The sequence below is a fragment of the Cricetulus griseus genome, assembly GCF_003668045.3.
Source record: "Cricetulus griseus strain 17A/GY chromosome 1 unlocalized genomic scaffold, alternate assembly CriGri-PICRH-1.0 chr1_1, whole genome shotgun sequence".
Lineage (NCBI taxonomy): Eukaryota > Metazoa > Chordata > Mammalia > Rodentia > Cricetidae > Cricetulus > Cricetulus griseus.
This window is the reverse complement of record NW_023276807.1, coordinates 175,391,405-175,404,326: the sequence shown is the minus strand read 5'-3', so window position 1 is coordinate 175,404,326 and position 12,922 is coordinate 175,391,405. Positions and strand designations below refer to the sequence as shown.

At 41.4% G+C, this 12,922-nt stretch overlaps 1 protein-coding gene across 3 annotated transcripts in view; it reads left to right on the top strand.

The window, feature by feature from the left end:
- LOC100767156 (ubiquitin-conjugating enzyme E2 E1) overlaps window positions 1-12,922 on the top strand; it is a 52,969-nt gene extending 40,047 nt beyond the window's left edge. For all 3 annotated transcript variants that reach the window (XM_027389390.2, XM_027389392.2, XM_027389391.2), the window contains exons 4-6: window positions 9,609-9,741; window positions 10,805-10,952; window positions 12,152-12,922. In XM_027389390.2, coding sequence (XP_027245191.1) covers window positions 9,609-9,741; window positions 10,805-10,952; window positions 12,152-12,249 — 379 coding nt within the window. In that variant the 3' untranslated portion in view covers window positions 12,250-12,922. The remainder of the gene's footprint in view (window positions 1-9,608; window positions 9,742-10,804; window positions 10,953-12,151) is intronic.

The following is a 12,922-nucleotide window of genomic DNA, read 5'->3' as shown; positions in this document are numbered from 1 at the left end:
TAAAAGGCATTGCCTGTGTGTCAGAGGAAAGAGAGCAGCAAGTGCTCTTTTTAAGGAAAGAATCAAAAAGACTCAGTTTGGCTGGGAAGTCATATTGCATAGACTTACATATAAATTTCACCAGCTATATTAAAAAGAAGTTGGAGAAATTTCAAAGAATCCAGTTGTTAAGAGGTACTCTCCAAAGCCAGGTGGCGGTGGTGCACGCCTTTAATCTCAGCACTTGGGAGGCAGAGGCATGTGGATCTCTGTGAGTTCAAGACCAGCCTGGTCTACAAGAGCTAGTTCCAGGACAGCCTCCAAAGCCACAGAAAAACCCTGTCTCAAAACCTGCCCCCTTCTGCCCCCCCCCCAAAAAAAAAACCCAAGACTGCTCCGAGTGAGCAGTCTGGGCATAACAGCTCTAGACAGTGGAGGCTGTTGCCTAGGCTGGTGACAGTCTCTCCTGGATGAGAGTGTCTTCTCCCACACCCCAAACTGTGAAACTGCCCAGTTATATTTCTTCTAGGTCCTAGTAACTGTTCTTGTTGCCTTTTTTTTCTTCCTTCCTTCCCTTTTTCTTTTAATGCAATGTCTCAGTATGTAGCCCTAGCTGTCCTGGAATTTGCTATGTAGAACAGACTGGGCTGGAACTCACAGAGATCCAATTGTGTCTGGTCCCAGATGCTAGGATTAAACCCATGTGCTACCTTGTGGGGACTGAGTGAAGGACATTGAAAATGTCAGGTCGAGTACTCTACCTCTGAGCTATACCTGAGTCCTTGGTTTTTGAGATAGTATTCATTGTATAGTTCAGACTGAACTAAATCTGAGATTTGATCACTGCCTGCCTGTTTTGAGTGCCTGTCTTCTGAGTGTCACCACCATGTTTGATGCTCAGTTGTTTTAGCTAATTTAATTAACATTTAAAATAATTAACTTAGTTGGTTCTCAAGATGTTTTGGTTTCAAAACAACAGTACAGGATGACACAAGCTAGACACGGAGGCTCATGATTATAACAGAGTTCCAGGCCAGCCTGGGCTACAAAGCAATATCCTGTCTCTGGCAAAAGAAAGCCATCTGTAGACACTGGGATTGTGTGGTGTCAGGTAGAATAACCAGGTCCCAGGGTTTGATTGATAGTACCACTAAAACGAATATTCCATTACACCTTTGGACCATCCCATTAGACACAGTAACATGATTGTGTAGCTAATATTTATGGATCTTTGCTATATTACAAATTAAAACAAACATTAAAATCTAATTTTAAAATAACAATGAATATAAACAGTATTTTAAATGAAAATAGCCATTTTCCAAAATTAAAAAACCTTAGAAGAGTGGTGCTGTATTACATATTTGCCAGTTTCTTTAATGTCTAGCTTAATAGAAGACAGCTGGGGTTTCATCTGCCTCATTCATTCCCTGCACAGCTGCAGCCACTGGAAAATCCCTTGAAGTTCTGAGTGAAAATAGCAAATAGCATTTTGCGTTTGTGAAAAGTCTTGACCTTGCAGGTTTCTTGAACGGGCTCTTAGGAGCTCTGTGTGGCCTTTCTTTCCCTGGCCCTATAAATGCCAGCTTTCTCTGAAAGCATATCTGTCCTCTAAAGAAATCCCTATGAGTTATGGACTGAGGAGTGTTACATGGACTGGATCTTCATGTCCTGCAAGAGTGAGTGGGTTGGAAGGGAAGGCAAGAAAGTTCCAAGCTTGACTGGAAGGTATGGAAATGCTCTGTAATCTCCCCATAAGTAGAAAGTTTCATAAAAATGACTGTTTTTTTTAGAGCAACAGGAGCTATAAAACACTTAAAATTGTTACTACTACTAATAAAAATTTTGCCAAACAATAAAAATCAGTTTCATGTCACACAGTAAGTGACCAAAAATTACTGTAGCAAGGTTCCAGAGTTGCTAGCCCCAGCTCAGCCCCCACTTGTATTCTGAGATTGACAGCAATTGCAGCATGGAAACTGTAGGAGCAGTGTGAAAGAGCAAAGATGTTCCTATGTCATCCATCCCACAGCTAAGTCAATTGTTAATTCCTTTGTGGGAATGTTGGTGTTCTTTGTGTGTGTGTGTGTGTGTGTGTGTGTGTGTGTGTGTGTGTGTGTGTGTGTGTGTGTGTGTGTGAACAAGACCTGCTCTCCCCCAGATGCCTCTCACTTAGTCTACAGTGCTGTAGATCTGCTGTTATCCTGAATGCTTCCCATTAACCTTTCTAAGAAAATGGCTTTCCTGTGAGTCTCTCTAATCATGCCATTTTAAGCCTTTGACCAGGAACTGATTGTCATTTCATTTGCTTTCTCTGTGCTCACAGCATGTGCTGACAGACCAGAGATAAAAGCATATTGCTTATTTCAGGTTACTAAAGACTAGTCCAGCCATTCCTGTCTCAGCCTCTTTGCTTACAAATCACACCGGCAATGGTTTTCTTATTACATACAATCAGACCAGTGTGGTGACTTACCCAGTAAAGTTTCTGAATGCAGCCACACCTAAGCACCTGAGTTCTAGCTCTGGAGTTCACTTGGTTGTCCTCTGACCATTACACATGCAGTCATGCAAACTAAAATGTGGTTAAATCATGACTTTATTCTTCATATAGCCAGTTGTTTTTTTTTTTTTTTGATTCAAATAAATTTAGTTTTCAATCCTTGGGATTAAATATACAACCTTGCAACATGCTAGACAAGCCTACCCAAGTTATATACAAGCCCTTCACTTCCAGTCAGGGCCTCTACCGCTGAGCCATGCCCCCATTATTCTTGTTTTTTTTTTTTTTCAGAATTTCAAAAACTCCAAGTTTATTTGATATACTATATTTCAGATTAAGTGCTATCCTTCAAAGACAGAATTAAATTCAATTTAGAATACACAATCTACAATACAGTTTTACATAGAGCTGTTGCTGGTGTTAAAGGAAAGAGTATTCCCTTTCTTGCTTAGTCTCTCTTTAAATCCATTTCTTTTTTTTCAGATTCATTACTATATATTTGTGAGTAAATAGCCAGTTTTCTAAACACATCAGATTGAATATAAATTTCCAGATGCATCAGATTGTCATTACTTTGGGTCTAGTTGGGTAAGAATTGAGATAATGATGTCACTGTTTCAACTGATTTGAATACTGCTGTGTAATCCTAAACAGTGGTGCATATTTGACCTTTTGATTAAGTATTGTTGAACACTAATATAGCAGGCCCTTTAGTATGTGTGAGGAAATTACCACTCTCCAGAGACACATAAGACAGATGTGTAGCCAGATAACTGTATCATACCTGTGTAATAGCCCTGATAGATTTTTCCTCCTACTATGTAATACATTGTAAAATCTCAATGCTACAGCATCCGAAGGCCTTGTGTGTTATAAAAAGTTACATTACAAATCCTGTTGTACAGCCCAGCAGTGGTGGCGAATGCCTTTAGTCCCAGCACTCGGGAGGCAGAGGCAGGCGGATCTCTGTGAGTTCAAGGCCAGCCTGGTCTCCAGAGCCAGTTCCAGGACAGGCTCCAAAGCTACACAGAGAAACCCTGTCTCAAAACAAACAAACAAAAAATCCCAATGTACATTGAGAAGATAGAGGAAGGAAGGATTCCAGGGTCAGCCTGTTCTATGAGAAAGGAGATGGGAGGGGAAAAATTCTTGAAAGGGCCAGAGAGATGACTTAGCAGTAAGAGCCCCGACTGCTCTTCCAGATGACCAGTGTTCAAGTTTAGCACTCACATGACAGTTCCCAACTGTTTTTAACTCAAGTTCCAGGGATCTTAAGCCCTCTTCTGACCTCTGCAGGCAGTGCATGCATGTGGTGCACAGACATGTTCGGGGACAACATGCATGCACATGAAGTAATTAAAAGGGTTTTAATTCCTTAGAGAAGGTGGAGGTGTAACCCCGATGTAGATAGAGTTCTTGTTTAATTACTATGAGAGCCACAGAATTTGGACCCATTTGAGATTTGTTTACTTCTTGTTGGACACTCCTGTAGGAGAGTTGAGTGTTGGTGTGAATGCCACTCTTGATTGGGTGCCTAGGCCACTCTCCTTCCCTTTGTTGAGGAAGATACAAAGGCCCACTCTGATCTAGTGAGGCTGTCTGGATTCCCTGGACACAGTGATGTGTTACCTGAGAGCCAGTCTATTAGTTCTGTCCAAGGGACAGTGATCTGACTGCAGCTCTAACAGCCCCAGCATCCTCCTCTCCTCTTCTTGTATACACTATTGCACAGTGCTCACTAAGAAAGCCTTTACCCTCAATCTCTTCGACTAGACTGTCTGACTCATTCCAGTCTACTTTCTGCCTCAGCTTCTCCAGTCCTGAAGGTATAGTCGTGTATGCTATATCAGGCCTCTTAGTCTCTGGTGCAGTTTTCAGAATTTTCAAGCTCCTTCTGCTCCCCACATCTAGGTTACAAATCACTATTGTTTAATCAGAGTTGATTGTTGTGGGTTTGTTTGTTTGTTTGTTTGTTTGTTTGTTTGTTTAAATAAAAGCCCTAACTACATATGCTAAGTAGATAGGTCTTAGGGGGAGGACAGTGTTTGCAGCCTCATTATGGAGGGGAGGAGCTACCCTCTGCTACCAGCATAGCTGATCATACTCTCTGAGTTTCCTAGCAAAAGAAGACAAGATAAGTAGTATTTTGAGCCTGGTGTGGTGGATCACTCCTTTAATCCCAGGACTCAGGAGGCAAAAGCAGGCAGATCTCTGTGAGTTTGAAGCCATCCTGTTTTAGTGGCAGACAGATCTACACAATGAGAGACCCTGTCTTAAGGGGTAGGGGAAGAAAAAGAAATGGGTTTTGAATAGTGTTTGTCAGGGGATATAGATAGACAGTGTGAACTTGATTGTTTTGCCATTTAACAGAACTAAGTATTTTGAAGGGTGATATGTCTTACTGCAGAGTTACAGATGAGGGAGGGCTGGGCGTTGGTGGCGCACGCCTTTAATCCCAGCACTCGAGAGGCAAAAAAAAAAAAAAAAAAAAAAGAAGCTGCTCTTCCACAGCTGCTCTCAGCCCTCCAGTACAGATGAGGGAGGAAAGAGCTACAATACAGCAACTTGGAAGCTCTTTTTATTGTCACTTAATGTCCACTATAGCTGACTTCTAAACCTGAGTGTATTCAAGAATCATTTAGGGATCTTGTTAAAAAACAAGTGAATTGGGTATAGGGTAAAGTCTGGTGTATGTATTTCTAACAGAATCCCAAGAGATGTTGCTTGCTTGCCTAGAGAGTAGACTACACTTCGAGTAGCAAGTTCAGAGGTTGTTCAGAGTACCTGCAAATCCAACAGTAATAATAACCATATGTACTTCTTTCTCTGTAGTAGGCACAAGGCAGTAATGTTGGGTGTTAGTATAACTAACTAAAGCCCTTTCCTTTCCAACCTTGACCTTGAGCCATGTTCTCCAAAGCAGGGCTTCCTGGCCTCGGCACTGCTGGAATCTGCAGTGAGTCTGTGTTTGTGCTCTGTCTGGTGCACTTCGGGATGCTTAATAGGGTATCCTCTGACCTCTGTCTGGCAGATGCTAGCAGGACCCTCCTCCCTCACGGGTGTAACAATCCAGAAATGACTGTGACATTGTTGTAGATTGTGTTAGCCTCTGGCTATCACCCGATACCCTGAAACTTATTTTGAAATGTGGGACTGGGTGGAGTGTTGTGTGTGAATAGTGTGCTTCATATAAGCAGCTTGCTCACTATCTTCAAAGTCCTATAAATGAGATACATGGAGTAACTAGCCCGTTGGCAGTCTTTACAGCCTCTTGCTCCCTAGGGATACTGGTTCTTTACTTCACATCATGGATGCCAGAAGTTGCTTGGGTTCTGTTGAAACATGCTCGCTCACATGGACTGCGCTGCCCTACACTCTCACTTCCTGCTGATGCCTGTCTGCCTGCTTCTAGCTCAGCCTTATTGTCCTCTCTTCCCAACCCGAGGATCTCTATATTTTTAAGTATTTAGAATTATACTTGAATAGCTGGGTGCAGTGACCTACACCTGTAATCTCAGCCCTCAAAGGTGGAAGAGGAGAGATTGTAAACTTTTGAAACTTCCTCAAAAATGAAACCTGAAGAATTATACTAAAATAGGGCTTTATATGTCTGTAAGCCAAGGTGCTGTCTTCTAATAAAATTTTAAAGTTGATAGCCAGAAGTATAGTTTTTAAAATGGAGTGTAACTCCGCTTCTTCAGGGTTTCTCATTTGAAAACTGGGATGTAACTGACTTGACTGTATGGGAGAGCTGCAGAGTGCTGGAAGGAGGAGTAGGGAGGATTCACAGAAATTATTGTAAAACAAAAGTTTGTTTTTGTGGAAATTTTTATACTGGAAAAGTTAAGGTCAATCCAGAGAGCACATCAGATTCTACGAGGACTGCTCCAATGACAGGGCTTTTGTTTTTGTTCTTTTGTTTATTGTTTGTTGGTGGTTTATGCTTGTATCATAAATGACTTGAACTCATCTGTGCTGTCTAAATTCTCTTTAAGTCACATGTGTTGAGTTGAAGTTACTGCCAATGGTGGCTTCAGGAATTATAGTCAGCAGTGTACCATTAACAAAGTGAGCATATCCATGGGTCACATGCACCTTGGAGTCGCAACAAAAGCCACCAGTGGGGAGAGTCCTGTTGACTAAGTGAGATGCTGCCTGACAGTCGGCAGACTTGGCTGCACTGGCAGAATTGTTCTGTGGCTCGCTACACCTGCTCCTAGTGCTTTAAATCTGTGTTGGGTCAGAAAGCATTATAGGGGAAAAAAAATACAAGGTTTACATTAGAAGCAGTTTTCACTTTTCTTGAGTGTATGTGACAAGAAACAACCATCTTTTTTGCCTTGTAAAAGAGTTTTATTATTTTTACTTTCATTTTGAACCATATTTTGGCTGCTTTAACTGTCTAAGAAAATCTGTAAGTGGGGCTGAAGAGATGGCTCACTGATTAAGAGCACTTGCTACTCTTCCATCCAGAACATCATATAGTGTAACCATTCGGGTTGGTGACAGTTAAGTTTCTTATTGTGGAAACCAAAGTATTTCCTGTTAATGCAAGCAACAATGCTGGAGTGTGGACACCTGCAGTCCCAACTCATGGGAAGATGGGGCAGGGAGTCTTGAATTCAGAGGCAGCCTGTGTTACATAACAAAGGGGGAGAAGGCAGAAGGCTAGTAGAAATAAACTTAGCTGACCTCAAGTGTAAACCTGCTCAGCCATTTTAGTGAGAAATGGATGGGCATCTGGGTGTGATGGTGCATACCTATCATGCCAGCATTTGGAGGCCTTGGCAGGAGGATCACCCCCCCCCTTTCTCATAGTCACATATATGTAAGTAGAAATAAGTAATTTTTCAGAGTCTTTCCCTGCACCCCTTGTGAAAGTGATACCAATTCTGTGTACTCGAAGATGAGTGACTGTACTGATATCTAACCTAAAGAAAGTCTCCAGCCCAGGCTAGCCTCCTGCCTTAACCTAAGGAGGATTACAGTCTACCACACTGGCTTTGGGTCCCTGGAAATAACACTAAAGGGTTTTAAAGGCTGTACTGTCTGAGCCGGTTCTCTCTACTGGTGACCATCACCATCAGTGACGCCTGTGAGCCAGTCTTAGATTCCCTCAGTTCCCTTTAATTCCTGAGCACTGCCAAGTCTGACACAGTTTGAACTGGCTTAATGACTTGCTCAGGTCACAGGGCATGTGTTTGGGGCTATGTATGAGCTCTTGCTGCAACATGTCTATCCCAGTTGGTCAGGCCCATATTTTAAAATCTCAATGTTGTTAGTGTTTTCACTCCCAGCCTGTTCTCTTTTCAAAGCTCACTCTCATCATGTTATTTTCATCCTTCTCTCATCCTAACTGAAAGGGAAAAGAAACAGTGTGGTTAGGTGTAAGGAAGTAGAGTCACAGGTAGCCTTTTATCTGCTCTCCTTTCCACTTCATCTCTGTCCCCTCATCTGAAAGTCAACCCTGCTTTAAATCAGTTAATGTAAATTTTTTGAGGACAGTTTGTCTTATTCAGCCCCTAGTCATGACCGTTTGGCACTCTGCCCTGTACATGAGCATTCATTAAGAGTTGAAGCAAATCTAGTATATTAAAAAGAGCAGTTTTGAGCCTGGCAGTGGTGACACACATCTTTAATTCCACCTCTTGGGAGGTAGAGGCAGGTGGATCTCTGAGTTTGAGGACAGCCAGGGAAGCTACACAGAGAAACCTGTCTGGGGGATTGAGGGGAGTAGTTTGTCTGCATTGCCATTTGCCTGCATGCAGTGTGTACTATTTCCCAACTCTTGTCCTTGCCATAGTATTTTCCTTACTGATCAGAGCAGGTAGGTGTATTGCACTCTCATAGGTCTTAGAATTGGAGGGTAAGCTATTACCACTTTTGTTAAGGTGCTTGGATACAAAGCACTCTAGTAGCCAGGTCGATGTTTAAGGATACTTACTGTAGCCAAGTGAGGGTCTAGCCTAAGCATATTAAACAAGAATAGGGTTTGGTTAATGGCTTACTGGAGTTAAAGTTTAACACTGACGTGAAAACTGATTACATCCTTGACATTCTCCTACCTCACTCATTACTTCATAAGGTAAAAAGCATAATCATCAAGCTGGGATTATGGATGACCCAGTGTTTGTGGGAGCTGAGTCAGGAGATCATGACTTCCAACGCAGCCTGGGCTACTCTGTCTCAGGGTAAATCTATTGCTAAAGCAAAAGTGTATATATGTATATGTTCATTATGTGTGCCCGTGGAGACTGAAGTCAGCGTTGAATGCCTTTATCTCAACCTGGAGTTCACCAATTTGCTAGCCTGGCTAGCTGACCAGCCCTACCAGGGTCCAAACTCTGCCAAGCACCTTAAGTTAGGGCAAAGATTAAGGAGATAGAGCACAAGGAAGAGTCAGTCTATGGGTCAGAAAATGAGATTCTTGGTACCAGAAATAGTTACAAGAGATGATGTAGCCCTGAGAAAACTTAAATGAGGACATGATCTGTCCTAGGTGTGGTTGAGGAGGTTTTATTGTAGAAAAAGGGGGAGAACAGGCAGGGACATCTGGAAGAGTCCAGACTGAACCTGGCCAGCAGATTGAACAGGACCATGATCTGGAGTCGGGGGGGGGGGGGGGGAGACGGACGACACGGGGATGACAAGCAAACCAAGAGAGACCCATAGTCAAAACAGCTGAGTTATAAGGTAGAGAGGCTGTGGGGGGGGAACAGGAGGGGGAACTGAGCAGTTTGTCCTTCCTCTCTATCTGCTCAGGACAGCCAGGGGGGATAGAAGCCCAGCCTCTGGGAGGGAGGTGAGAAGTGCAGGGAGAAGACACACAGCCTAGTGAGACGTAGCTCAGGTTTCTTTGAGATCTAACAGTCACCAACCGAAGCCATGGTTTTAATTGCTGTTTTACCTTACATATTAAGACATTTTAGAGTTGAAGGTATTGTGTCTAGTTATAACTAGTAGGCTTAGCATGGACCAGACGTTCCTCTGTCATCCCTGATGGATGGTGAGTTTATGGCAGTCTTTATGAAGAATCCAGGCATTAAACCAAAGGGGCAGGGCAGGGCTTCTTTCCTTTTCTGAGACAGTGTCACCATCCTTTATCTGCTGGTGTATTATTTCACAGTGCTGGTCCCAAAGGTGACAACATCTATGAGTGGAGATCAACCATTCTTGGACCTCCAGGATCTGTATATGAAGGTGGTGTATTCTTCCTTGATATCACTTTTACACCAGAATATCCCTTCAAGCCTCCAAAGGTAAGAAATCTCATATGTATTCTCAGATTTGACTGTTCCTATGAGAGACACATTGAAGTTTTAAAAGTGTAATCACAAAAGCTAAATTCCTTCCATGGTTGTGTTGGTGTCCTACCAATGCCTTCTTTTTTTTTTTTTTCTTTTTTTTCTTTTTTTTTATTAAATTATTAATATTTTCACATGTACTTTCCCTCTCCCTCTCCCTCCCCCCACCCCCATTCCTTCTCCCCCACTACCAATGCCTTCTTACCTATGGATACTCCATTTAGGTAAAGTCTGTGATTTAGATAGACAGTCTAGATATGATGTGCGGGTCAGAAAAGATCTCAGCTTCTTGGGTATACATGTTTGTAGTTTTAAGTGAATATAATAACTATTGATTGGGTTGACTACTTAGTTGGCAGTAGGCATTTCTAGAGGTAAGTGCTTAAAACATGTGCTATTTATTTATTTATAGTCAAGCTTACTAGATTTGAAGCTTACTCAAAAGCAGTGTATTACTACCAGCTAACACAAGAGGTCAGCAAACAACCAACAATTCAAACTTAGAAATATCCATATTTAAAACATTAAAATTAAGCCAAGCATGTCATCCCAACATTCTGGAAACAGCAACAGGCAGGAGGATTAAAGTTTGCAGCTAGTCTAGGATATATAGTACAAGGCTAACCTATTAAGAAAAGAAAAACCCTGCCAGGCGGTGTTAACACACACCTTTAATCCCAGTAGATCCCAGGGAGGCAGAAGCAGGCAGATCTCTGAGTTTGAGGACAGCCTAGTCTAGAGTGAGTTTCAGGATAGCCAGGGCTACACAGAGAAATGCTGTTTCAAAAATAACAACAACAACAAAAAAGAAGTAAAGAAAAGAGAAACCCTATAGAAGAGAGGAAGTGTTGAACTCCCTTTGGCTTTGGCAGTGGGTATTGCCTTAAAATGAAAGGAAATGGTTTGAGTGAGCTCTGTAACCTCACAGTCAAGTCTTCTACATTTTATGGATTAGCCAGCTGAAATGTAGTAAAAAGTCTCCTACCTGAATGCTGCTTAACAATAATCTTATTTTTAGGTTACATTTCGTACAAGAATTTATCACTGTAATATTAATAGCCAAGGAGTTATTTGCTTGGACATATTGAAAGACAACTGGAGCCCAGCACTAACCATCTCGAAAGTCCTCCTCTCTATCTGCTCACTCCTTACAGACTGCAATCCTGGTAAGGGTCATAATCTGTACTTTATTTCTTACTAAATGAAAAGGTACTTGTTTTCCACATAAACCAAGAACCAAGTTTTCAAAGTATGTTTTAATCAAGAGTTTAACCCACTAGTTGGAAAATGCAGCCACTTTATTATTCTGTGTTCAGCACTGAGGCTGGGTGGGTGGCTCTATTGCCTCCTTGTTTAGGTGGTGGTTCAGTGAGCACTTGCCCCACAGCCAATTCTCACTTTTTAAAGAGGTATTTTTCTGCCAAGTACTTGGTGATTACAGAATTACTGGGACTAATCATTTTAAAATAAAAAGAAATTATTTCAGAATTACAATCTTACTGGGACTACTCATTTATTTTTTAAAGGATCTTTGCAAATGTAATTTTGGCATTTTTTTTTATTTTCTTTAAGATTTATTTATTATGTATACAACATTCTGCCTCCATGTGTGCCTGCAAGCCAGAAGAGAACACCAGATCTCATTATAGATGGTTGTGAACCACCATGTGGTTGCTGGGAATTGAGCTCAAGACCTCTAGAAGAGCAGTCAGTGGTCTTAACCTCTGAGCTATCTCTCTAGCCCAGGTCTAATCATTTTAAAATAAAAAGAAATGATTTATTTTTCTGCATAAACATATAAATTTAACTAGGCCTTCCATTTTCAGAGAAATACATTTAGTTGGGTGGTCTGGGTTTGGCCTTTTCTAGGTATACCGACATAATAGTGTCGATTGCACCAGCCACAGACTTCACAGCATCCACAGTGCTCTAATTGTGAGCAGAGCTGGTCCTGGCGCCTTGGGTATCCACACTTGTAAGTTTGGTCATACTCATGAAGAACAAGAGTGCCACTTGCTGGGAGAGAAGGAGAATAAGAAAATAAAGCCAGGCCACTCCGTTTTTTAGCAAGACTTTTCCTAACCTTCCTTGCTTTACTTTTTATTGAGATTAGAAGGCTGGACTGGAGAAATGGCCCAGCTATTAAGAGCAGTTGTTCTTGGAGAGAACTTGGATTCAAGTCCCACACCCACATGGCAGCCCACATCTATAGCATCCATACACATAAATCTTTTCAAAAACTGTTTTTAATGATTTGAAAACACCATGGTGTTTCAGACATAGGGCATGGTTATAACTGCTGTGTGTTTATATCTAAAGTATCTGATTTTCTTTCTCCAAAGTAATCTACCTATTTTTCTTCCAGCTGACCCTTTGGTGGGAAGTATTGCCACTCAGTATATGACCAACAGAGCAGAACACGACAGAATGGCCAGACAGTGGACCAAGAGATACGCTACATAAACTGGGTTTTCAGTTCTTCCATTATCTGTCTGTCACAGAAGAGAGCTGCTTATGATTTTGAAAGGGTGGGGGAGGGTGGGAGTTGGTAAAGAGTAGGGTATTTCTATAACAGATATTATTCAGTCTTACTTCCTAAGATTTTGTTGTAACTTAAGGTATCTTGCTACAGTAGACAAATTGGTAATAGTGACTTTTAGAGCTGTCAGTTTTGCAAGATTAGCTGACTTTTAGTACAACAGAAAAGAATGTATGTGTAGACACTTGGGTTCCATTGATTGTAGTCTACTGTAATTTCAAAATCAGCTTAAATTTGTATAGGTTACACACATGGCCATTTATGTAAAGTCCTATTTTCTTGTTTAAAAAAGTTTGAATTTGTTTTTCTTAGAAGGAAACAATGGTATTTAACAGTTTGTAGAGATTGTTACCTCATATAAATATAAAATGGACACCTGGCTATGAGATACCATGTAGGAAACGAGTAGTTAATGTATTTTATTTCATTTGCAAATTAAAGGTTGAATCAGGATTTGTGGAAACCTGTAGTGAAATACCTTAAGCTGTTAACCGTAGGCGTGGAATAGCAAATGCTCAGTGGACTGGTTATGTGTTTTAGACTTCTTACGTCTGCATTTGTTACTGTGCTAATAAACAATATTAAGAACAACCCTGA